The 26,539-nt window shown below is 41.7% G+C and overlaps 1 protein-coding gene across 1 annotated transcript in view; it reads left to right on the forward strand.

Moving 5' to 3' along the window:
* AFF3 (ALF transcription elongation factor 3) overlaps positions 1–26,539 on the forward strand; it is a 357,914-nt gene that overhangs the window by 10,350 nt on the left and 321,025 nt on the right. The window contains exons 2-4 of the mRNA XM_054974372.1: positions 2,913–3,012; positions 4,576–4,696; positions 5,024–5,809. Of these exons, the coding sequence (XP_054830347.1) occupies positions 2,913–3,012; positions 4,576–4,696; positions 5,024–5,809 (1,007 nt within the window). The remainder of the gene's footprint in view (positions 1–2,912; positions 3,013–4,575; positions 4,697–5,023; positions 5,810–26,539) is intronic.

The following is a 26,539-nucleotide window of genomic DNA, read 5'->3' on the forward strand; positions in this document are numbered from 1 at the left end:
GTTTAAGGCAACAAGACAATTGGTGTAGGAAAGATTTTATCCTTAATAAAAATCACCTCCTGAGCTGAACAGCTACCCTGTCTGTCTACAAGAATGCCCTCCTGATCAATTCTGTTTTGTGCATTTTATGGAGATAGATGTGTGTGGCGGGCGGAGGGACTCCCTCCCTAATAAGAACCACCATAGAGAATGTGCATCAATGGACAGTAGCTGACTTTACCTGTTTTCTCAGTGGCATCTTGAGAAGGCTTTATTTGATGAGTGATTCTGTCACAACAGAACATAGCTGGATTGGTGGTCCTGCAGATACGTGGGCCCAGTGCCTTTATAGGTGATAGCTGCCACCTTGAATTGGAAAAGCAGTAAAAGCAAGATGATGCAAGTAGCCAGTTTCTGTATGGCAGTCCTCAGGCTAAGGAAATCTTATCGTATTTAGATTCCAATTTAATTGTTACACTGTTTTGTTCTTATTATCTTACTTAAATATTTTATGTTTTTAACTATGTTTTTAATTATGTCTGGTCTAAGGACTGTAACAATAAAAACAAAAAATGAAGAGGATGCATACAGTAACCAATACAATGGAGTACAATCCTATTCCCATATAAAAGTGCCCTTCTGAACTGTTTCATTATATTGTAATTCTAAGCCCTTTATAAAAATGCCATCCTGATGCTTAATAATATGCTTATTCTACCTCCCTTCTGACACATTTGGAGGAATCATATTCACTGCTAGGGAGAGGTTCATATTTTGTTCTGAACTGGTTTCCTCATGAGCACAAGTAGCCAATACCAGCGTATATATGTGCAGTGCAGACCAAGTTGCAATATGAGGTGCATGAATATAAGAGCTATGCTGGATCAGACCGAAGGTCCATCAGTTAGGTAGAAATTGCTGGGTTTGGGATTTTGGCCCTTGGGAAGCCCAAAGGCAGAGGATAAACATAATATCCCTTTTTCACTGCTTGCCTCCTAAATGCCCTAATTATTCATAGGCATACCTTTATCATGGTTAATACTGGTTTAGTTGACATGTTGCAGCCCAGCACTGATGGGTGGGGAAGGGGCAAGGGCAAAATGACAGAATACTCAGCACACATTAGTTGGAGTAAAAAGAAGCCACACCTTTATTGGGTAACAGCTTGTGGAGCATTGGTGATTAGAGATGTGCATGAACTGAAATAAGAACCAAAGTTCATGACGAACCAGGCCAGTTCCTGGTTCGCGAACCAGTGGTTCATCAGAGCCCATTTCTGATGAACCGCCATGAACTTTTAGGCTAGTTCGTTTGGTTCGTTTTTTGGTTCGTCACTGCAGACAGCCTGGCGCCAATCAGTTTCCTAGGCAACAGGGAATGGACTTCCTGCAAACCTTCTGTTGGCCCAGAAGTGGCCTTCTGCTGGCCCGGAAGTGATCTTCTGCTGACCCAGAAGTGATGATTTGTTGACCTGGATGTGATGTTTTTACAAATCAAACAAACCGGTTTGCGAACCAGGGTAGGTTCGTGAAAGTTCGTGGTTCATGAAATGCGACAAACCACAAACCACATGGTTCAGTTATTTTTCCGGTTCATGCCTATCTCTATTGGTGACGCATAGGGGTTGGATCCAAGCATCGGCTGACCTACCTGCCAGCCAATGAACCACCATGCCCCTTCAGACCCCCTGCTGAGGAACCACAGTGTGAACAAACACAAAAATGCAAAAAAAAACGTGAAGGAAATAGGCAATTAAATACAATGTGAAAACTCTTACAAAGTTAAATTGCACAATGGCATTTTATAAAATGCCATTTTATAAAATGCCATTGTGCCATTTTATAAATGCCATTGTGCAATTTAACTTTGTAAGAGTTTTCACATTGTATTTAATTGCCTATTTCCTTCACGGTTTTTTTGCATTTTTGTGTTTGTTGAGGAACCACAGTGTGGCAGGTATTGGGATACCTCTGTATGGATCCCCTACCACCTGGGAGTGAGGATGCCCCAATAGCCTCCAAGCTGACATGCACATGTCATGCCTCACTTCCAGGATGCCTTAAGGTCATCCCCTTTCTGGGGAGACTGGGTTTGCAGGCCCTGTCTCACCCCAAAAGGATCCAAGGCCAAGGCCCAAACTGTCATCCCAAAGTTGTGACAAGGAAAAGAAATTACAGACAGTAAACCCAGCATTCAAACAACCCCCCCTAAAGAACAGGGTGAGGCAGCGCTACTGCGAACTGAGGAAGCGCCGGGTGGGTTTGTCAGCAGCGAGCAGAGTGATGAGGGGTGGGGCCAGCCCCTCTTTAAGAACCCTAATGTTGGACCTGAGAGGGAACATTGCATCCTAGGTACATCAGCCAGCCCCGCCTCCAAGCCACCTGGCCAGCCAGCCCTAGTTAGCCAGCTGGGAAATTTGAACCTGGAGGCATGGGCCTCCTAGCAGGGGCTGTTGGGAGAGCATGAAAATGGCAGCAGCCATGCCATACACCCCTTCGCCATCCCATGGGCTGTAACCTGGCTGTTCAGGTAAGTCTGTGGGCCATCATTTCTCAGAGAGAGAGTCTGATAGTGGATTAGGTGTACAAACATTTTCATTGAACAAAAAAGGCTTTATTTCTTCATGATGGTGCCATAATCCTTATATGAAATAATTGAGTTCTCTACACTCCATGCTTTGGACCCATGCTAGCAAAAAGCTGGCAGCCCCAGCTCTGGGTCTGCTTATTCCAGAAATGTGTTGCTATACTTAGGATACCATAGGAATGGTCTTGTGTATTGTCCTGGGTTCCTTTCTTGTCGCCTTGTTTTTCTGGTTTCTGGGTCTACAAACATGGCCAAATTCTTAGTTGATTCCCAACTAAGTGGTGAGTTTGATGTGGTTCTACAGATCATCCTGCTTCAGTTTCTCTACTGATCTTTCTCACCTTCAGAAATAAATCAGCATTTGTTCTTAGATTTTAATACATCTGATAGAAATCTCCTTCTACAGATGTGCCTTGAACAATTGCTTGATATGCATAAACATATTAGGTAAGTCCTTATTAGGTAAGGACATCCTTTCTGTGGCAGATCCTCTGCTACATTTAATGTCATAGAAAACCCTCAAAAGGAAAGTTGGGAATCCCAGCTCTGTACAGTAGGATATGATCAGTTCATAAATCTGGCCTAGAAAAGAAGGTGAATCTTCAGTAATCTTGATGAACTCAGCCAGTATGAGTTAGCTGCAACTTCTTGCAAAGAATCAGTCTATTGAGCATGTCTCTTCATGTGCCAGTCGAACCCCCCAGCTCTGAGCTGGATCCAGCTAGCTTTTTTACTCAATCTCACCTAATTTTCCTCTTCATGCAGCCCATGGCTTTTGTCCCATGATGCCCCACAAAGCTTTTTTGGTGATCAAAGGGGATAGGCCTCTTCTCTCTTTTTCCACAGCAGAAAAGCAGGCTGGATCCAACCCATTATTTCTGCTGAATGATATTACTCCAAACAAAGAACTTAGACACATAGTTGGATTTTCTGTTTATATATCATTGAGGAGCCATGTATTGTTGGAGCAGCAGAGGCAAGGTCAGGATGACATATGGCAAACTGTTATAAACCTGCTTTACTCAATTCCCAGCCTCTAAGGACAAAGTAAAAACACACAGAAACTTTGAGAGGTCACTCTTTTGTGACATGACCAATAGCCACAACAAGCACAAAGCACTTGGTAGGAAATACCTGACTGATCTGCTTAATATGCATATCTGGATGCCCATATTTGGAGAACTAGGATATGGCAACCCTGTCTCCGAAATAAACTTAGTCCTTAACTGTGTGGTATTTGTTGACTTTTTGCCAATAAAGAGATATTTCTGTAGGTATTCTTTTACCATCTCTGTCTCATTTCTGGTATACTTACAGTGCCATTCTAAGCAGTTTACATTCTTCTAAGTCTATTGACTTTAGTGGGATAAATTTTACTTAGGATGGCAGTGTTATTTATTCTCTGAACTTGTGGTGGTTTTGTATGAGCCAGAGAAGAAGTGTTTCAGTGGGAGCTTCATGACTGTAGCTGATTAGCAGAGATAAGAAGAAGGTGTAATAATGCAAAAACCTCTACAGCGTGGAGTTTTAACAGCCCCTTAGGGAGCTTGTTAATGAAAAAAGTGCTACAGAACCCAACTAGTTATTTTTTAAATCGGCATTCTCATATAACACTCTAAGGAACTGTCATAAGAGGAAATGTGTTCATAGTTTCTATTTACATGTAGCTTTAATTACTGTAGTCAGTCTTTTTTGAGTCAAAGATGTTTAGATAATTCCTCTATCTCGTTTCACTCCAAGACTTGTTCATGCAAGTAAACTACAGCCTGCTATAAGAACTCTCCTTTCTTCAGAATGTAATTATTTTGTGTGTGTGTTTGAGCATGTGAGAGAGAGAGAGAGAGAGAGAGAGAGAGAGAAGGTGGCACAGATGTACCTAGGGAATCCAGCATCTTTGCCATTTTGGACTGGCACTAATCTGTTTCATTTTCTTGTTATCTTTGCCATCTGTCTGCTAATTGTAATTTTCCACATTGTTATCAACACCCCCCCTTCCTTCTTTTACTATAGTGTCTACGACCCTGATAGGAATATGCTACGGAGGAAAGAATGGGAGCGGAGAAATCAGGAGAGCCAGCATGAAGATAGCATATTTAACAGCAGTTATTCCCTCTTCAGTGAACCATACAAGGTAGACGTCTTCCCCACCATTCCTACAAATGGTTTGATGCAAGTGTTACTGCCATGTTTTCCCCTGAAAATGGTAGGATGGATAAAGAAATACCTTTTATGGGGCAAATGTTTATTCTTGGTTTGCAATGGGATAAACTGTTCTACAAGTTTTGATTATACCTTTTCATGAAAATGTCCAAAAGAAGAAAGTGCTTGGAATCTTATATTCCTGATATAATCTTAATTGTTGGGATTTTGAGAAATCTTGTGAAATTGCTAGAGTGGTTCTAATGAGTCTATCCCAGTTTTCTTTTTTAAAATGTCTAAAAAAATAATTGCTTTACAGACTAACAAGGGGGATGAACTTTCCAGTCGTATCCAGAGTACTCTAGGCAACTATGATGAGATGAAAGAGCTGTTGACTGACCGATCCAATCAAAGCCACCTTGTTGGAGTTCCAAAGCCCTGTGTCTCTCAAACATCTGTGAACAAAGCTGATGAACACTTTATTGCTGATGCTCAGGCTTCCATTTGCAATTTACCATCTTCCCTATCGGCGGGGCTTCCTGGGCAATTGAGTAAGACCACCACAATAGGTTGGCAGAAATCTGGACACACGTTAGAAAGCCAACAACGGGGGAACAAACCTGGGCATGGATTGACAGATTCCCACAACAATGACTTCAAAACAGCTAACCAAAAAAATAATTTAGAAAAGATTAAGCTATACGTATCCAGTCCCTCTTCACCATCTTCATCAAGTAGTGCTCAAGGTCTTTTGCCATCTTTACTTGGAGATAGCATCAGAACACAACAGCAACCCAAACTGAGTTGTGGTACAGAAGCTGGAGTTCAGGCTCAAGAAAGGCCAACTATGCATAGCAGTGGACATTGTGTGCAGAATTTTCCTCCTGCACTTACTTCAAAGCCCATTGTAGTTCAGCAGAAACCAACAGCTTATGTAAGGCCAATGGATGGTCAAGATCAGGCTCCTGAAGAATCTCCAAAACTGAAGGTGCCAGCTGAAACTAGCACACTCTGCACTTCTTATAGGGGGATGCCTTCTGCTAAAACAGATTCAGCTAGAACCAAGTCAAAAGTAACAAAGTTCAGTATTCCCAAGCAAGGAGAGGTAAGTGCTGCTTAATTTTGACAAGTTCTTGGAATACTAATATTTAATCACTTATGAAAGCAGTAAACATACAGTGTTATAAGAGTTTTTCTGCTTCAAGAATCCTTCAGGTGTGCAATTACCTCTTGTGCCCCTTCTCAGTTGTTGTGAAAAAAATCAATTCTATGAAAACATTGCCCCCACCCTTAGTCAGTTCTCTTTTAGTGATACAATTATGTGAGTTTTAAAAAAAATGACTTAATTACTAAATTCAAGGAAAATTGAAATTTATTGTACTTGAAGTGTAGAGGGTTGGTTAGACTTATTATTTAGTCACCTGAAATGGTAATCAGTGAATGGTGGTATTTTAAGGACCTAAAGGAGTGATAATGGTTTTTGTGGAAGATAGTGCAATCCTATGCAGAGTTACTCCAAGTATAAGCCCATTGTGTATATATAGTTGTTGGCAACTGTTGGATAATGCATGTGTCACAACTGGTGATTCAGTCCCAGATTCTCAGACCCAAGCCTGAATTTTAATTGTGAGGATTCACCTGGATAAGGAGAAGATTGGCAAGGTGTGTTGAGGGGATTAACTCTGGAACTCCTGAAATTCCGTATTGTCCGATGTGATCTTTGCACATCTCTGGGGATGTAGGGCCAAAAGCCAGTCTCACTTTGTGACTTGTGCCAGTTATTTTCCAGCTGGAAGCTGGAAGCTGGAAGCTGGGAGCCATTTCCTGCCTTGGTAGGCAGCGTTTCCATGTTTAAAACACATGAGGAGAGGGGCTTATGATATTACCATATTATATTAATGTGAGGGCAGATCTGACTGCTAACATAAGAGTTAATTATCCACTTCTGCTAATCATTCAATAAATTGGGATCAGCTACTTTACCATAAAAATGACACCATATTAGTAACAACAACAAAATAGTATGTACCATAATAGTAACAACAACAAGATAGTATGCACAATTTTGTTCATTTTTACATATTTAAGGTGGGGGGGGGAAGGTAAGCCAGAATTTTGGAATCTATAAAGCACCCACCATGGTGCCAGTTCGGTGTCATGGTTAAGAGCGGTGGGACTCTAATCTGGAGAATTGTGTTTGATTCTCCATTCTCCCTTGAAGCCAGCTGGGTGACCTTGGGTCAGTCATACGTCTTCCAGAGCTCTCTCAGTCACCCACCTCACAGGGTGATTGTCATGAGGATAACAATAACACACTTTGTAAACCGCCCTGAGTGGGCATTAAGTTGTCCTGAAGGGCAGTATATAGCTGTCCTGAACGGCGGTATATAAATAGAATATTGTTGTTGTTGTTATTTCTCAAACTTCTTAAATAGATAATAGCTAATCCTGCTTTTTACAAGTGTGAAGGTTTACACAATTGTAAAAGTAGATATATACAAGTGGGGGACCTGCAAGGACTTGTGAGGGACATCTCATTTCCCCCTCCCTCACTACTTCCCCTTTCCCTTCCTTAAAGGCTCTATAATTTCCTCTCTCTTTCCTGTTTCCTTCTCTCCTTCCTACCTACCAGCCAACTTACCTTTATCTGCCCCCTGTCTTCAGATTTCCCTCCTTCCCTCTCTTTGACCATCTCTCCCTGGAAAAAGCCTGGCCCAATGGCTGCCACTTGCAAGAACTTGTGGGAGTGACCTCACTTTCCCCTCTGTCCCTTCCCTACTCTATTTCCTCTTTTCCTCGCCTGGCAGCTCCATATTCTTTCCTGTTTCCTTGCTTCCTTCTGTCCTCTTTTATTTGCCCCCCTATTCAGCTATATTATTTATTTAATCTTTTATACTGTACCTTTTCCCACAATGATGACTCAAATCAGCTTATATCATTCTCCCGTCCCTCCTCTTTATCCTTAAAACAGCCCTGTGAGGCAGGTTAGGCTGAGAGAGAGTGATTGTCCCGAAGTCACCTAGTGAGCTTACATGGAGAGGGGGGATTCAAATTGGGTGTCCCAAATCCTACTGTGAAAATCTAACCTCTAGAACACACTGGATTCCACCAGGTGGCTGCTGTTGAAGTGAGGCTGAGTGAGTCATGCAAGTTGTATGGAAACCAGGCCTGGCCCTGCTGAATCCTCCCTCAAAGGCCAAAAGATCCCTAAAAAGGGCCCTCCCCCCTCTCCATGCTTTTTACTGACAGAAGCCAAGGCTTGAAGGCCAGCAATACTGTTATGGTTGCCTAGCAACAGCTACTGATAGTATTTGTTTCCTAAAGCTACAGGCTCTGCTTTGATCATTTTGGAGAGTGTTAACCTCCCCAATGTTTTTTTTTTAAAAGATGTTTCTATACTCTGGGGCTTTTCTCTGAAAGATTGGTCTTCTGTTTATGGCCTCCACTTATGGTTCTCACGTCTGGGTTAAGAAATTCCTGGAGCTTTGTGGTGGTGGGGAGCCTGGGGAGGGTGGGACTTTGGAAGATAGGGACCTCAGCAGAGAGATGCCATAGAGTCCATTCTCCAAAGCAGCCATTTTCTGCAGGGAAACTGGAAATAGATCTCCAAGCCCCAGCTGAAGGTTGATAACTACCAGCAGCTCTGGATTTAGGAATCTGTAGATGAGTGGGTCTTAGGTCTTGTTGAGAATTAGATATACTGATACATATTTTAAAAGTCAGATAATATCAGATCTCTCCTTAAAAATGAAAAAAGACAGGAGGATTACCTGACATATTAGCTGTTGTCTCTGTGTGATACAAGCTCCTCTTCAGAGTATCCCTAGAGGCTTTCCTATGTAGAGGCCATCAATTTGGATTCAGTACATATGACTCACTGGCAATAGCTCTTGAACACAAATTATAGGCCATTACTTTTAAATATGCAGGAAAGGTTGATTTCCAGTATAGTTCCATTCCGCATTTAATACTGATAATCAGGACAGCTCTCTATATCATGACACAAAGTGAATCTTAAAATAATCTTCAAAATTTGTTTTAATGAGGCTATCCTGGCTATACCTTATGTTTAAGAGAATCAAGTGTTCATTTAGGATTTAATTTTTAGGTGTCATTTTCATCAGTGTTAATCAGGATACATATCCGACCTCCTGGACCTTTCAGAAATCATCCTCCTTCTCGGTGTAAATGATAGCCTCTCCTCTCAAGTACTTCTGTTTCGCGTTTAGAATTTTACTGAAACCTGCTTATGAATTACATTATTATAATAAAGGTCTGGTGCACAGACGATAAAAATTTTATAGCATAAATAGGCTACAGAGAGACACTTGTTCCCAGTATGGCTCTTCAAAAATTATTTGCTCTAGGTGCACATATTTTCATTAATGCCTGCTTCTGGTTTCCGCCTAGACTGAGTGAAAAAGCTAGTACCCAAATTTAAGAATGGACATTCATTTTTATGAACCTGACTTCCCTTTTATTTAAGACTTTTATTTTGGGGAGTCAGCAGAGTGGGTAGAAATCCTGGTATTGTGTGGGTGCATTCAGTCCTTGCTCAGGTTCTGCTGATATAAATGATACCTTCCCTTAGTGAAAAATTCATGCCAGTGTTCTTGGCCCATTCCACTTAACAGTAAACTGAAGCCTTTATTGCACATTTGTTGGCTTTGGGGAAGTGTTACAGTCTTGCTTTCTGGCAACTCCTATGAAGAAGGGTATTAGCAATTGTGATCTAAATGGATTCTTATTATAGTCCTAATATAGGTATGAGTCAAATCAGGATACTTGGATTCTCTTGTTCTACATTCCAGTATTTCAGAATGTTGATTTTAAAAACTAGTTTACTGTTGATTATTTTGTTGTTTGGGTGTGACACGTCTTGAATGCAGTTTACAGAGGAGTCTCATACACAACTATGATCACTATTACTGAAGTGTATCCTAGGCATTAAATACCAAGGAAATCTATCCTAACATAAGTGAATTGTTCACCAACATTATTAAAGTTGAAGGTGATGGTTGTGGTGGGTTTTGGGGTTTTTTTGCACTTTCCTAATTTTATGTTTCATTGGTAAGAACACCATATTGAAACTTCATCAAGACAAATCTAAATAACATATTAAGAATGTGGTAATCACATTCTAGATTATACAATGGATGGTAGTTGTCTTTCACCACTGACCACACCTTAAATAGCAGCAGCAGCCAAAATGGGCTTTTTACACCAAACCTTCATAAGTTACAGCAAGAAATGAGACAGAAGGAGAAGCAGGTCAAAGGGAGAACTGTCATTTGACCGTGGATACTTCAGTACTGTCTCGTGCACTTAGCCAGTGCTCTCTTCCCTTGCTTGCCATTCAGCTTTCAATATGTGCATAGGCTACACATGTGAACATTACACATGTCAGACAACTTAGTCCAGAACCCTGTAAGGTTCTAGGTGGTTCTTTCTGCTTGGAACTGCACGGCTTTCCAGTGGAAGATGTCTCATTATGCTTCAAAATACTATTACGGCAATGGGAGCAATCTTTTCTGCTTAATCAAGTTGTTTCAACTTTTCATGTTTCATGTTGAACATATTAAGATGCTTCATTTCAAAGCTGGTTTTAGCACTCCAAAATATATATGATCTGATTACTTCATGAAAATGGCTTGGGTTTCTTGCAGTGCAGTTTGTTAAAGTCAGTGAGTTTAGAAGGGTTGTAACTCTGCTTAGGATGGCACTGAAAGTGTTGTAAAGGATCGTTCAGGTGGACATTTGTGAGTACTGCCCTCTGTTTTCAGCCACATTACTCAAATGATAACAAATTCATGAGACTATTTTTTTATTCTGCACAAAATCGTACAGCAAACAATTTGCAACAGAGTCGCCAGGTCCCCTGGGGTTCAAAACAGGAGATGTGATGCAGAAGCGAGGGGTTGCACCAGGGGCTGATTTGGTAAAAATCTGCCCCCAATATAGCATTAGGGATTAATTTTTACCAAATCAGGCCCTGGTATGACTCCATACTTCATATCTCGCCAGGAATTATGTCATTCCCAACATGACATGGAAGTGTTCCGGAGCATGCAGGAATTGCTCCAGAGGGTTTCTGATCTGTTCCCATGCCTCCCCCCTCCACCAGCCAGGTGATCAAATTCTCTACCCTCTTCAAGTGATTACTGGAACATACACAATACATTTGCTCCTCCTTCAACTGTTTGCCATTTTTTATTTTGAAGATCATTTGCTATAGGAAAAGTAGCAGAACATGGCTGCTGAATCTAGACATGTATTTGAAATAACATATTATATGAACCTGTTAATGTCAAGACATATCTTTAGAGTATCATATAAAACCACTGACCTTTCCTGGGTTCTTGATTACTTTTTGTCTCTCTCAATTAGGAAGCTGTTCAGAAACCAGTTCACTGTGTGACCCTGAGTGTATAAATCTAGACTGATAATTTTATGGCACATGTACATTAGAAATTATAGTGTGCCCATGGACGTAACTTACTGCTCTAGCTCAGTTTTTTGGACAGACTATAAATATACTAACCAGAGATTTCTCAGATATGTTGCAACAGTTACTTTACAAAGGAGATAACAGGCAACTCCCTGAGGCAGTGAAGCAAAGGAGAAAGCTTGGCATTACTGCAGCAGAACTCCTCTTATGTTATACTAAGTTCGTATAAAGTGAGGTGAGGTGGGGGCAACTTAAAGTGCAGCATTTTTAGCTACTCTTAGGGTTAGTTCAGATGTATCCAAAAGCTATGGTCTAATTAAACTAACCATAGATTCATAACACCACACTAACTGTGGTTAGTTTGGGTATCTCGAACCATATTCTGAAGCCAGGATGTGAGGCTGGTTTAGTCTTCAGTATGGCTTTGTGTTATGTACAAATGTAATATTGTGGCTGAATCTTGGTTGTTTTTTGCCAATGCTCTGATTATTCCCCGCCTATAGAGTTGCCAGGCAAGACTGGCTCAGAAACAAAGCTGCGCTTACTGCCTGTCAGCTGTCACTCACTAGCACCAGGACTATCCCTGCCTTCCATTCAGAATCTGCCTTGCAGAAGACCCCTCAGTTCCACTGTACCTCCTCTCTCTTAAAGACATGTTAATGTGGCAAACTCTTTTCAACAAAGCGGGGGAGGGGGGAGAATGCCAGTAGTGCCTTAGCTATCTTGATAGCAATGAAATGATTTACACAAACATATTTTTTTCATGTTTACTACACTTAAACAATGGACTTTTACTACATGTTTACTGCACTGAGACAATGGGACAGGGGCTGGATAGAGGGAAAACAAACTCCCTGCCTCAATATTTCCCAAAGCAAAGTTCACCTTCCTTTTTATATCCAGCTTATCTAAGTTAGCATCCACAGCAGTTAACTGGTTGGTATTTTCATTTCCTCTTCAGTACGGTTTACCCATGTATTGAAAATGGTGTGGGCATGTTGGCTTTTTCAGAGGCTTTCTTGGGGTTTTGGATTCTGGATGGAAGAAGCTCAACAGGAATTTTTTGCACAGCATCAAAAACCCACCAGGACATATGAGTGAAAAGATGTGAGGGAGGGAGATACTATCTGCCACAAGCATCATGTGTAGCATGAAGCAGAGATAGGATGCTTGGGTGGATATATTTGCTTGAATTTGTGTGGGGGTGGTGCATAGAAATCAGCAGTAGGAGGTTGTTTTCTTCCATTTTGGTAAGGAAAGAGTTAACATTAAGCCTGGCAGCTTCTGCCACCAGCTTCTGAGCAGGCGGCTGTGGGACATGGGATGGGATAAGCCTTGGCAGCTGATTCTTACTCTGAGAGTGGCTGGCTGATGTAGGGTTGCCAGGTCCAGGTTGGGAAATTCCTGGAGATTTGAGAGGTGGAGCCTGGAAAAGGCAGGGATTGGGGAGGGGAGGGCCCTCAATAGGATATAATGCCATAGAGTTCACCCTTCTTAGCAGCCATTTTCTCCAGGGGAACTGGTCTCTGTTGCCTGGAGATCAGTTGTAATTCCAGGAGATCTCCACCTGGAGGCTGGCAGCCCTAGGCTAATGCCTCCCAAGAGAAACTTCCTTGCCTTCACATTGCTGGTGGCCAATGGCAAATGAGTTGGTGATCTAGAGAGGCAGAGATAGCGGTAAGGACATAATGGATAGCTTTAGCATGATGGGGGAATCAGCAAAAATTGCTCTCTCCCCAGAAATCTTTGATTGGATCCAGCAAACTATCTGTGGGCCCAATCCTGGTTGCACTAACTAACCACAGTTAAAACAAACCATGCTTTCATGTTATGTCTGAACCAAACTCCAAGATTTCTCAGGATTAGGTTAGGGCTGCTGAGTTCATTAAAGTTGCATTCCACCCTCTTTCCTTTAAGAAACTGTATTAGCCACATCCTATAAGACTGTGTAGAGAATGATTTGTGATTGCTCTTGTACCTACTCTAGTTTTCTGCACAATCTATTTACTTTAGCAATGTAGTCTTGAAAAATCAATCACTAACAGGTCCTCAGGGGATATGTTTACTATTTTTGTTTTTTAAATTTTTTTTTTATTTTTCATAACTACAAAACACTACACCAGACTATCACAAGGAAAGGGAAAGGACAAAGGGGGGTGGAAAAAGAAAAAGGGGGGGGGGAATGAACTACAAACACTAAACACTACACTTCAATGTTTCCCTTCATACTGTCATAATACAAAAATAGCTCCATAGAATAATGATGGAGTGGTTAATCATACAGAAAATAAACATTTCAAATTCTGATTAAACTTTCCTCCCCCTTCTAGGTCCCGGACGCAATTCTCTCTGTGCAACTGCTGTTGCGATGCTCTCCTCCTCCCCCCCCCCCTCCGGCTCCTCCTTTTCTTCGTTCTTGGTGCAGCAGAGTTCTGGGTTTTTATTCTCAAAATCCTTTAGTTGATCTTCTGATAATATCTTATAGGCCTGATCTTTATATCTGAACCATATTCCTTCCGGGAATAACCATTTGTACTTTATTCCATGGTCCCTCAGAAGAGCTGCAAACTTTTTATATTTAAAACGCCGTTTCCGGACTAGAAATGGAACGTCCTTCAAAATCTTGACTTTCAAACCCATAAAGTCCAAATCCGCATTGTATGAGTTATATAGGATGGTGTCCCGAATCTTTTTAGTTGAAAAGTCAATAATGATCTCACGAGGCAACTGTCGCTTTGTTGCATATTTTGAAGAAGCCCGACGGACCTCCAAAATGGCGCTTTTAACCTCTTCTTTAGTCGTCCTCGCGGGTGTCGCCAGTAGTTCCGAGACCAAATCCCACAGATCCTCATTTTCCTCCTCTTTCACGTTTTGGAGACGCAAAATTGTCTGCGTTCGTTCCACCTGTAGCCCGATCAGTTGGTTCTCCACCAACTTCAGCTCCTTTTTTGTAGCCTTCACAAGTGACGCACTTTCCAGAGCAGACTTTTCTGCCCCCCCCGCTGCTGCCTTAATGGTTTTCACCTCGCTTTCAATTAAGCCCACCCTTTGATCAGTTTCGTTCAGCTTGTCAACAAAGGGTTTTATGGCTTCCACCACCGCCCTGCGCACCAACTCTTCGAGCGACTCCCCTTTCTGCAAGGTGGCCGAGATTGACTTACCGAGAGCGGGACTTTGCTTCTTTGCTGCCATTTTGGGGGGGGGTGCCAACAAAATTCTGGAACTCCACGAAGGGGAAGAGCGAGTCTTCTTCAGATCAACCTCTCCTTCACAAACGCTTGTAGAACAGAAGGGATTCGCTTGTTTACAGGCTTCCGCCTGTTTCTTTTACTTGCCGTTTCTCGTTGCCCGGCGGCACTCGAGGCGCCGCGCACATCTGCCGGCCTCCATAGGGACAAACGGGCAATTCCCCCCCCGCATTGATTTCGGGGAGTTCTTCCCGCCGCGTCCCGGACCCTGGCTCCCTCCCTGGGAGTCCTGGGGGCTAATCCTTACGGATCAGCCGCCCGGTCAGGGTGCCCGGTCGTTTCCTCCCGGACCAGCCGAGAGGAGCGTCCGGCATGGCTGAGAAAACGAAACCGAATCCGGGATATGTTTACTATTAATGACTCCCATGTCATTTCCCACTTGTTTGCCTTTCTGAGTGGAAACTGTATTTATAGTTTTAAGTTTGTTGATATTTTTCTTCTGTGTGATGTGAGTCATTGTAATGCTACATTGGACTAACAGCATATTAATATATTAGCACAGTAATTTTCAGCTGCATCATACAAACGCTTCCATTGTTGCTTAAAAGAGATTGAATAGTTTTTGCTAAAAACAATAAATCTCTAAAGTCTGAGATGTGCTACCAAAAATTGAACCCTATATAAATGCCATCAGTTTCAAAGTTGCAGGTGGGAGGCTGTGCTCCATCTTAAAATGGCATCTTAAAAACCAACAAGATTTCCAGTGTGTAACCTTTCGAGACTCAAACTCCCTTAATCATTTCATTGCATACTATGCTGAAAGATCCCCAAGCTGCAGCAAAAACTTTTCGAAGGGGTGGAGGATCCAGGAAACATCGGAAGGAAAGGGGGATGGCAAAGAATTCTGTTCCATGAGTTACTGTATTCACAAAAGGTAGGATCCCACTCCATATATGAAAATAGATCTCACCCTGCACTTGGATATAAATATTGCTTATGACTTATTATAGCTCTCTGTTTTCCATTGTATGTTCACTTGGATTGAAAGCAAGCCAGTGCAGATAGTATTGTATTTGGGTATACGTCACCTGATTTCATTGTTTCAGTAGAATGTGCACTTGGGTGCGTGTGGGGATTTTGAGATGTGTATTCCAGTTGAAAGCAATGCAGTTTCTGTATACTGTTTGCAATCGGATGCATATTTGCATGCTCATTTTCACCGTGTCTGAATTTGAAGAAGTTGGAAGTTGGACTTAAGACAATGTGAACCCTAAGTGTGTATGTGCATGATTTAAGCCATGCTGAATAAGTCTGAGAAATATACTTAAAAATCACAGTTTAAAGGATTATATTGGTTGGAATAGGACAGAGAGAGTAGAAGTCATGTGCTCCATGGCCAATATCCATCCACCTGCCTAGGATGCCATATTAAATGGAAGTAAAGAACAGTTCACTTGGTTCTCTTAGGACAAATGGTTATGATCTTGTCTTCATACTTTTTTTTTTACTCTGCTTTTCTTCTCAATGGGGATCTAAAGCAGCTTACAACATTGTTCTCCCCTCCTCCATTTTTGTTTCACAACAATCCTGTGAGGTAGGTGTGACCGAGAGAGTGACTGGCCCCAAATCATCCAGCCAGCTTCCAAGGCACAGTGGGATTCAAACCAAAGTCTCCCAGGTTTGGGCTGCCAGTCCCCCGGTGAGGGTGGAGGATCCCCCACTCCCAGCCTTCGCCTCCCACCACCACTCACCTGGCTGGGGGTGGGGGGAAAGGCATGGGGAATGAGCTCAGGAGGCAAAATACCTCCTGGGGAAGCCTACAGCAGGTGTGCTCCTAGTGGAGCATGATAATGTCATTTACAGGAGTGATGTTATCGTGCCAGGAATGCTTGGAGCCAGTCTGGGCCCCAAACAGGCCAATTGTTCAAGAATCGACCCAGCATGAAGTATGGGAGCATTCCCGTGACCAGCACAATGATGTCACTCCAGGAAGTGACATCATCGTGCCCTGCCAGGAGTGTGAGCGTATGAAGATTTTCAAACAGGTAAGTGCCACATCCCCCCCCCTCCCGCTGAGGTAAGGGGACCTGGCAACCCTATCTCAGGTTCTAGTCCAACACTCTAAGCACTACACTATTCTGGCTTTTTAGACCTCTATGCTCTGCTGCCTGTTGTCACTGAGCATGATTAAGGCAACTCTGCGGACTAGCAGAATAAGAGAATGATATTTGGTATTTAGAGACTGAAAGGGAATGGCAGCTTAATATGGAAAAATAACATTGATATGTAATGATAAATCTTGTGTTGAAAAAGAAAATGTTTTGATATTTGAACTAGGCAGGCTGAGCTACATGGAAATAAAATTCTATCTCCCTGGTATTTCAAGCCTACATCTAGATATGAAGGAAAACACATTTTTTCAAAATGCCCAGTTTCCTTTGCTATTGTAAGGTAATGACTATGGTCTTGTTTGCATAATATAAATTGGGGTAATATGTTGTCTGAAACACAATGCAATTAAATTTCAGGCAATAAATTTTAAAGCACTTTGAAATATCATTATGCCTCTGGGTGAGTCTCACTTTTAAATGTGAAGTCTTCATGTAAGACTCTCCTAAACCTTTCTCAAGAAGCTAGCTGTATACATTTTCAAATGGTTACTATGGAACCGGAAGAAGGACCACATTAGATTATTTTAGTTTGTTCGTAATCGTTGTGTGATAATTGTCCTAAAATTGATGGCAGCTGCAGAGTATAAAAATTTGATTGAACCAAGTATAAATATAGTCAGCAATTTAGACTGTTCTGATTCAATATGAAAATGTCTTTTGATAATAAGTGGATTCCTATCTAAATTCATGAGTTCCTTTCATGACACTTTGGGTTAAGCCCGAAATAGATTAATCTTTTTCTGATAAAGTTTCATAAGCTGTGATGTCTCTTGTGACCACATTTAATTGGATATTAAATAAAGTGCTTATCTTTATACCGACACATTTTTATAGCTCTTCGCGGGGCTTTTTAACCTGAGTTGTATTTTTCCAGCTGAGGAGCAAAACAGAAGCATACAAACGCATGATGTGAACCATTATTTGCTGGTTAGAATTAACCATATACATGTATATTATACACAAAATATAAGAGTAAATTTAAGACAGTGATAGCCTAGGATCTGGGCACCCCAGGTTTGATTCCCCACTCTGTCACGGAAGCTTGCTGGGTGACCTTGGGCCAGTCACACTCTCTATCTCACAGGAGTTTTTGTGAGGAAAAAAAATCAGAGCTGTAAGTTTAGCCATCTCCACTAACGCTATCATTTTCACAATCCAGGCCTCAATTGAAGGCAATACTGTACTTCCCATTTTTGCACATATAAAAGCCTAGCTGCCATGGTCATATATAGAAATAAGATACCATGTTTGTTCTCCCTCTGAGGTGGAGAACATCTTGGGTGATTCCCACCATCCAATCAGGGAGGCAGGAACTAATTTTCTTCCTCTTCCTGTCTGGCGTATGTGACGCCCTCTCTTCAGTTCTGTTCCTGCCTCCAGGGAGAGCAGTTCTTCAGCAGACTAGCTCTGCTGGCTTTTTTCTCTCTCTTATTTACCTTTCTTCTTCCTCGAACCATTCTTTACCTTACTCCTTAGTCCTTCTCTCATTTCCTCTTCTTTTTCTCCTCTTGCCAAAGAAAGAAAAGAAGAGGACAATATGGTCTCTAGAGAGTCATCGGACTCTGAGGAAAGCTTCATGGAATAGAGTATGGGCTGTTCCCACGGAGCCGTCCTACCAGCGGTGGGAAAAAGCCCAGCAGGCACCAGCATGCCTCTTAGGCTGCTTGGTTCCCCAGTGAGGAAATGGCCTCAGAAGAGATGCAGGCCTCTAAACAGCCCCATCTTTCACAGAGGGAGCTTGTTAAAACAACATGCCTCAGTCAGCCAGCTGAGAACAGCGCCACCTGGCAGAGCTCAATTTTGGCGGGAAACATCACCGTGATGAGTGATTTCCTACTTAATCTCAAAGATGCGCTTGCCCTCCCGGTGGGAGAGACACGGGAGAAACATAATCCAGACACCCTGGATATCTCCTCAGCTCTGGTGCCATGTGAATGTGCCCATGCCAACCTCCTGGCTGGAGATTCTACAGCAGGCTTTTCCCCTTTGGATCTAGCCCTGCCTTTACATCAGGACTTTCCCTGTCAGATGGGTAATGTATAAAGGGCACAAATTTGCCTGTGTCTTTGAACCTTTTAACTTCTTAAGACTAACCAGGAGGGAGGAAATATATAATCTCTGCCGGGCTGAAACCTCTGTTAATAGTGGTGTGGTGTCTACCTCCTCCTCCTTCCTCCATGAGTAAGGCTGTGGCTCTGTGGAAGAGTTTCTGCTTTGTATGCAAAGGACCCAGGTTTGTTCCCCATTAACTCCAGTTAAAAAGATCAGGTAGATGATGGGAAGAACCTCTTCCTGAGACCCTGGAGACCTGCTGCCAGTCTGAGGAGATAGCAATGACCAATGGTCTGAGTCAGAATAAGGCAGTTTATAATGTTTATCAGTCAGGGATCCCCACAGAGCAGGGATCTCCACAGAGCAGAGGTCTACCGATATTTACTACCTAAGACATTCTCAAATTTAGGGCTGTAGAAATTACCCTTGGGGGATTAGGACCCTTAGACTGGCAATACCAAATCCGATCCAAGGAAACAAGAGTCTTTTCCTAGTGAAGTTTCCTCAGAAAAGGTCCTCCCATTTCCAGAATATTTGGGCTGAGTGGTCTAAACCATAAGCCAATTAACAATCCCCAAACTTGGTCCCCCCTCCCCCCTCCAAAACATATACTCACTAACTTTCTTTGCTATGAGTTGTTGCAGATACCTGCAATCGAAACTCCAGTGGCGATACTTCAGTCATCTTGGCTCTGGTCAGAGGATGGGCAAGGATCAGTCAAAGACCACTTAGACAAGAGGAGAGAGGCCATGCTAACAAGAGCTCACGAGGCCGTGGCCGTGGCTATTAAGGCTACAGCTATTGCCTCAGTTGCCTCCAGAGTGTCAGGAGTATGGATCTGAAAACTGATCCAACTCCTCCCGTACAACAATAGCTGCCCCCATTAAAGGGGCAAACAGAAATGTAAAGGCCAATACCTTCAAGACAGACACCATCCTGGATACATTTACCTTTTCTTCCAGGATTATGCTCTCGACAGCAGTAACAAGTCAGCACCCTTGGCTAAGACCATGGCCAGCAGATTCACAGAGACAAGCTATTTGGGGATGCCCTGGGAAAGATCTGGGTTGAGACCTAGGACAGAAGAATGTGTTGCCAAAAACACTCAAACAGTCTGAGGCGATCCATTGGCCCTCAGCCTTTTTATACAACACTCTCTACTAAGGTCCAGACAAGATTCCAAGTGGCCATCCTGGGATTAATCTAGGCAGCCCTTTAATAAGGGGGGTCCTTTCAAGACCTCACTTGTAGTATAGTGGTTAGGTAACTGAACTGTGATGCAGTACTCTGCGGGTTCCAATCTCACTGCTGCCATGAACTTGTCACATGGCCTTGGGTAAACCAGTCCTATCGGTCCCAGCTCCCCAGCTGTATTGTGGGGATAACGCTTACCTTGTCCCAAGATCAAACAGATCTTGTGTGATCCACACATGGAAAGAGATCCAACCTTAATACCCAGATCTCTAAGACAGGACTCACAAGCTGTCCCTGTGAGAGCCAACTACTCTTTACCATCAAGCCTGGGTTGACACGCTGGAATGCATTTGGAACTTAAAGAAAGTGTTGGTGATTGGAATATATGCGCCTAATGGAGCTAAAGAGTGCTTTTTTGAGGATTTAAAGAAGCAACTAGATGAACTTTCATATGATCAGATAATACTTGCAGGAGACTTCAATGGAGTTACGAATTTGGAACAAGACAAGAAATCAGCCACTACACAAAAGAAAAGAGGATTATTACCAAAGACTTTTTTTGGATTAATGCAACAGGAAGCGTTGGAAGATGTGTGGAGAACGCAGAATCCCACAATCAGACAGTATACCTTTTTCTCTGCAAGACACTCTACCTTATCGCGTATTGATATGATCTGGGCCTCAAAGGACTTAGTACTTTGGACTAAGGAAGTAGAAATAATGCCTATGGTAGGCTCAGATCATAACCCAATTATGTGGAAATTTGGAAAAAGAACTAAGAGAAAAGGATGGAGAATAAATGAGGATTTGTTGCAAGAGGGAGAAAATATGGAAATGTTGAGAAGGGAGACTAAATTCTTCATACAGTACAACATGAATCAAGAAGTACCAACCAACAAGGTATGGGACACGTACAAGGCAGTAATCAGAGGTGTATTAATGGACTTAAATGGAAGACTCCGAAGGAAAAAAGAGGAGAAGAGACAGGAGATTATGGAAAAAATAAAAGCCAAAGAAATCCAGTTGAAGAAAAGACCAGGGAAAAAGAAAATATATCAGGACATTAAAATCCTTCAGGAGCAGTTGACGGCCATGAATAATAAAGAATTGGAATGGAATCTGAAAAGACTGAATCAAAAGTCGTTTGAAGGGGCGAACAAACCTGGGAAATTTTTGGCATGGCAATTGAAGAAAAGAAAGGAGAAAAAGATAATAAATAAAATATGTGATGACAATAAAGTACACCTGGAACAGGTCGCTATTAGCAGAGCCTTTTATAAATTTTACGCTAAATTGTATGATAAGAAAGAAGTGAATAAAGATGCGATAGCCGCATACCTGGAGAAAATGAAGCTGCCAGTAATGTCCGAGGAGTGGAGAGTTAAACTAAACAGTGAAGTAACAGAAGAAGAGATAAGGAAGGCAATACAGTCAACAAACTTGGGAAAAGCGCCAGGGCCTGATGGACTCACAGCTAAGTTTTACAAGGCAATGGCCAATGAACTGGTACCGTTTTTAAAAGAGGTGATCAATGGTGTTATGAGGGACCAAAGGATCCCAAATACCTGGAGTGAAGCAAATATATCATTGATCCCCAAAGAAGGACAGGACTTGACCAATGTTAAAAACTACAGACCTATCTCTTTACTTAATAATGACTACAAGATTTTTGCAAAGATCTTGGCGGAGAGAATAAAGGGGTGGCTAGCCGAAGTTATTGGAGAAGAACAAGCAGGCTTTTTACCAAATAGACAAATCAGAGACAACCTAAGGACAGTCATAAACGCTATAGAATACTATGACAGGCGATGTGATAAGGAGGTTGGTTTCTTTTTTGTAGACGCTGAAAAAGCATTTGACAATTTGAACTGGGACTTTATGTTTGCCACCATGGAACAGCTACAAATGGGGGAAAGGTTCATAAGAGCAGTGAGAGAAATTTATAGAGACCAGAGTGCAGCAATTGTGGTGAATGACGAGCTGACTAAAAAACTGATTATCGGAAAGGGTACAAGACAAGGTTGCCCGCTATCCCCATTGTTGTTTATTTTGGTTCTTGAAATTTTGATGATGCAGATTAGAGAAGATAATGCAATCCGTGGTATAAAGATAAAAGACTTTTCCTATAAGGTCAGAGCGTTTGCAGATGATATAATGTTAATTGTGGAAGATCCAATTGAAAACATGCCGAAGGTAATAGAAAAAATAAAAGAGTTTGGAGACTTGGCAGGTTTCTATGTAAACAAAAAGAAATCAAAGATTTTATGTAAGAATATGATTAAACAAAAGCAACAGTTATTAACGGAAATAACAGACTGTGAGGTAACAAGTAAGGTGAAGTACTTGGGAATTGAATTGACTACAAAAAATATAGATCTATTTAAGAATAACTATGAGAAATTATGGACTCAAATAGAGCATGATTTGATCAAATGGAATAGGCTGAACTTGTCATGGTTGGGAAGAATTGCAGTAATCAAGATGAACGTGTTACCAAGAGTTATGTTTCTGTTACAGACGATACCAATCATTAGGGACTCCAAGCAATTTGATAAATGGCAGAGGAAAATATCAGAGTTTGTGTGGGCAGGCAGGAAGCCTCGAGTGAAAATGAAAGTGTTACAGGATGCAAAAGAAAGAGGGGGAATGCAACTGCCCAACTTGAGACTTTATTATGATGCAATCTGTCTGGTATGGTTGAAGGATTGGATCACATTGAAAAATCGCAAACTGCTGGCCTTAGAGGGATACAAAAAATTATTTGGATGGCATGCATACCTATGGTATGATAAAGTAAAAGCAGATTCTATGTTCCTGCATCACTATATTCGGAGAAGCCTCTTCACAATTTGGAAGAAGTACAAAGAATACCTACAAGAAGGAATTCCCTCCTGGGTGGTTCCATATGAAGTAATAGATACAAGAACGGTCGATAATGAACAACAGTGTTTAACGTATAAGGAGATAACGCAAATAGAATCCTTTAAAATAAGAATAAGAATGCAACAAGAGATGTCTCCAAACTACGACTGGTTTCAATATAGACAAGTTAGAGATCTTTATTACTCAGACTGTGCGAAGGGAGGGATAAGGATGGAAGACTCAGAATTAGAGAAAGTAATTTTACAAGAAGACCAAAAGGAAATTTCTAAGGTCTACAAAGTGTTGTTAAAATGGTATACTGAAGATGAGACAGTCAAAGTGCAAATGGTGAAGTGGGCTATAAACTTTAACAAAGAAATAACAATGGAGGCGTGGGAATACTTGTGGAAACATACATTGAAAATCACGACATGTACCAATATTAAAGAGAATATTTACAAAATGATTTTCTGTTGGTATCTGACGCCAAAGAAGATTGCGCTAGGGAACTCGAATATGTCTAATAAATGCTGGAAATGTAAAAAACATGAGGGATCAATGTATCATATGTGGTGGACTTGCGAGGTAGCTAGGCAGTACTGGGGGGAAATAATAAGAGTAATGAGTGAGATTTTACAATTTCAAGTTAACAAGAACCCAGAACTCCTGCTACTGAACTTGGGGAATGGAAGACATCCCAGCACAACATAGGACATTGATATTCTATATGACAGCAGCAGCCAGACTTTTGTATGCGCAGAAGTGGAAAGTACAAGAAGTGCCAACTACTGAGGACTGGATTTACAAATTGCTGTACATGGCAGAGATGGACAAAATGACAAGAAAACTGAGAGACCTTGATCCAGGGCAGTTTAACACGGACTGGGGAAAGCTGAAACAATATTTGGTGAAAAAATGGGAGGTGGGAGGAGAACTGTGGCAGTTTGAAAATTATTGAGGTACACAGGAGGAGAGAAGTGACTATACCGAGGGGGTGGAGAGTTAATGGAAAAATTCTAAGCAACTTTATATGATTTTTAAGTATTATATTAAGTAGCAATAGCGTTGATACTATGAGAATTAATGGGATAGAAATTAACTAATCTATATTTTTTGGAAAGATAACCGTATAACATAGAGTGAATATATACATACATACGTAAATTCAAAGATAGGTCTAATTGTTAGACTTATGGTATATGTATAGATAAAGAACAACATATAGAACAGAAGCCTAAGCAAATGACAATAAGTGTGTATAATAAGTATGTGTATAGAAGTATTGGAATTGATGTATAAAGGGGGGCAAATTGTTTGTCCCATATTGAAGAGAATAGAAGGAGTAAGATAAAACACAGGTTATCAAAATGAATATTATTAGTAGTTTTAATGAAGAAGATAGATTAAGAGGATTTTATTTATATGACAATTTATATGACAATTTATATGTGAAAGGAAGTGGAAATAGTGCTTAGAAGAATCTGAAAGTATATTATAATAAACAAATAAAATAAATATGAAGGAGTAGAGCGAAAGTGGATAGGGGGTTGGAAAACTGTTGGAAGTCAATAAAAAGGGGGGGGAAGGGAGGGGGTTAGAATTAGAAAAAATTAAAGAATGTGATTATAATTGTTATTATATGTTTCTAATCCAATAAAAATTCTTAAAAAAAAAAAAAGCCTGGGTTGACACGCAGGCAGACCTTAGAAATAGTCTCACAAGGCTATTCCATACAATTCGAAAGCTACCCACCAGAAAGTTTTTGTCATCTCTCCCCTATGCAAAATCTTAACCCCAAAGGTAATCCAACACCTTCTGGGCATTCAAGCAGTGGAGAATGTTCCCCACAATGAAAGAGGATGGGGGGGGGTCTACTCAATCTTCTTCACAGTCCCTAAAAAGAATAGGGACTAAATGGAGACTCTGCGCTCAGTCACAGTGACCAATCAGAAGAACACATGACATCTACAGATCTCACAGAAGCATACCTCCATGTACCAATTCTGACAGCCCATCAACAATGCATAAGATTTTATGTGGAAAAAAAATCAATTGGCAATTCTGACAAGCTGGGCCATTAGGCCTCCTCTATGTATTACCACCCTTACCAGTAACAGACCGTGCCTTTCCACTCTCCAACAGATGGTGATATCTCCACCTCTCATCCTACTGACCTCTCCAGTCAAGTTACAGCAGGGACCAATTTGGCCCTCTCATTTAGAGTTACTCTGCTTAACCGTGTGGAAATGGAAAGGAACACCTTCCTAAGATGGGGATATTCCTGAGAGGTAGCCAACACTCTATTAGCATTCAGAAAACAGTTCATACTCGGAATGTACAACTCCTATTGGAAAGCCCTCACTCAGTGGATGTTTTACACAGCCCTGACCAAACATCCATTTGAACCGGTTAAGCCCCTGAGAAGGCTGAGAATGAAGACCATCTCCCTCATTATGGCCATTTCCACATGTTGTTAAAGCAACGGGCTCCTTACTCAATGCTGGTGGGTTTTTTTACAGATTCCAGATGCCTCCGATTTCAAAGCGGAAGCAGGCAGTTTGTCTTTCGTCTGATCAGCGTCCTTGACTTGGCACAGGAAAGAGCGGGAAATCCCGGTCTCAGAAAAGACACTGATCAGACGAAAGACAAACTTCCTGCTTCCGCTTTGAAATCAGAGGCATCTGGAATCTATAACAAAACCCGCCAGCATTGAGTAAGTAGCCCGTTGCTTTAACAACATGTGGAAACGGCCTTTGTTTGCATCTGCCAGAAGAATTAGTCAGACCGGAACTCTGTATCTTTCACAATGGTAAGGTGATACTTCGTACTGTCTTCCAAAAGCGTATTCCAAATTCCATAGGTTGCAAGAGATAAGGCTACCATATTTCTACCTGTACCCTAAATAGACTAGGGAGAGGCTCTGATACAACCTAGATGTTAGAAAGACGCTCAAGGCCTATCTGCTCCAAACAGTGCAAATCAGAAAGTCAGACTTACTGTTCTTAAATGCATCTCCCCTCAATTTTGGGAAGAAAATGCCTGTAGGTGTCAATAACAAAACATACACTATTGAAACTCCTAAAACTCTCTTCATAGAGGTTCCTTGTGAAATACCAGCTCACTCTTTAAGGAGTGCTACAACCAGTGCAGCATTACACAGGAGCACTTCTGTAGAAGAAGTCTGCAAAGCAGCAACAAGGTTGTCAGTCTTGACCTTGGTAAGATGCTACAAATTAAATCTATATGATTCAGCGGACACTGACTGTAGTAGAAAAGTACTGCAGCACATGATCTTGGACGAAGACCACATCCCACCCAGAAACTGGAAACTGCTTTGGGAGCACCCAAGATGTCCTCCTTTCCTCAGAGAAGGATCCTTCATGGTAAATGTCCAAAGGTCCATTTCCCAACTGTTTATCCATTAATCCCAGCAAAAAGACTTCTGGTATATTGCTCTTCAGCATTTTTTGTATTATCATATGAATTTGTGACTAAATTTGTGACCCTTGCAAGGGCGGCAAGCTAGTTTACGCTCGCCCACAGAGCCTTATGGACCCGATTGGTTTCCAGAATGCTCTGTGGGAACCGATGCTCCACGGTGGTTTGTTGGATGAGCTGCTGGAGGACTGGCAAGGCCGGCTCTCCAAAGCCATCAACGATATTGCACCCTGTTGCCCTCTTCACCCCCGTAATTGCTGAGCCCCTTGGTATACAGAGGAGCTGAGGCAGAAAAAACGGGAGCTAAGTCGGCTTGAGCACGTGTGGTGGCGATCTTGGGATGAAGAGGCAAGAACATCCTATAGGTTGTTTATGAAATCTTATGATGTGGCAGTGAAAGCGGTGAAAAAGGAATTTTACGCAGCTTCCATTGCATCAGCTAGCTCACACCCAGCAAAATTGTTTAATGTGGTATGTTCATT

This window comes from Eublepharis macularius, chromosome 3, assembly GCF_028583425.1.
Source record: "Eublepharis macularius isolate TG4126 chromosome 3, MPM_Emac_v1.0, whole genome shotgun sequence".
NCBI classification, from domain to species: Eukaryota; Metazoa; Chordata; class Lepidosauria; order Squamata; family Eublepharidae; genus Eublepharis; species Eublepharis macularius.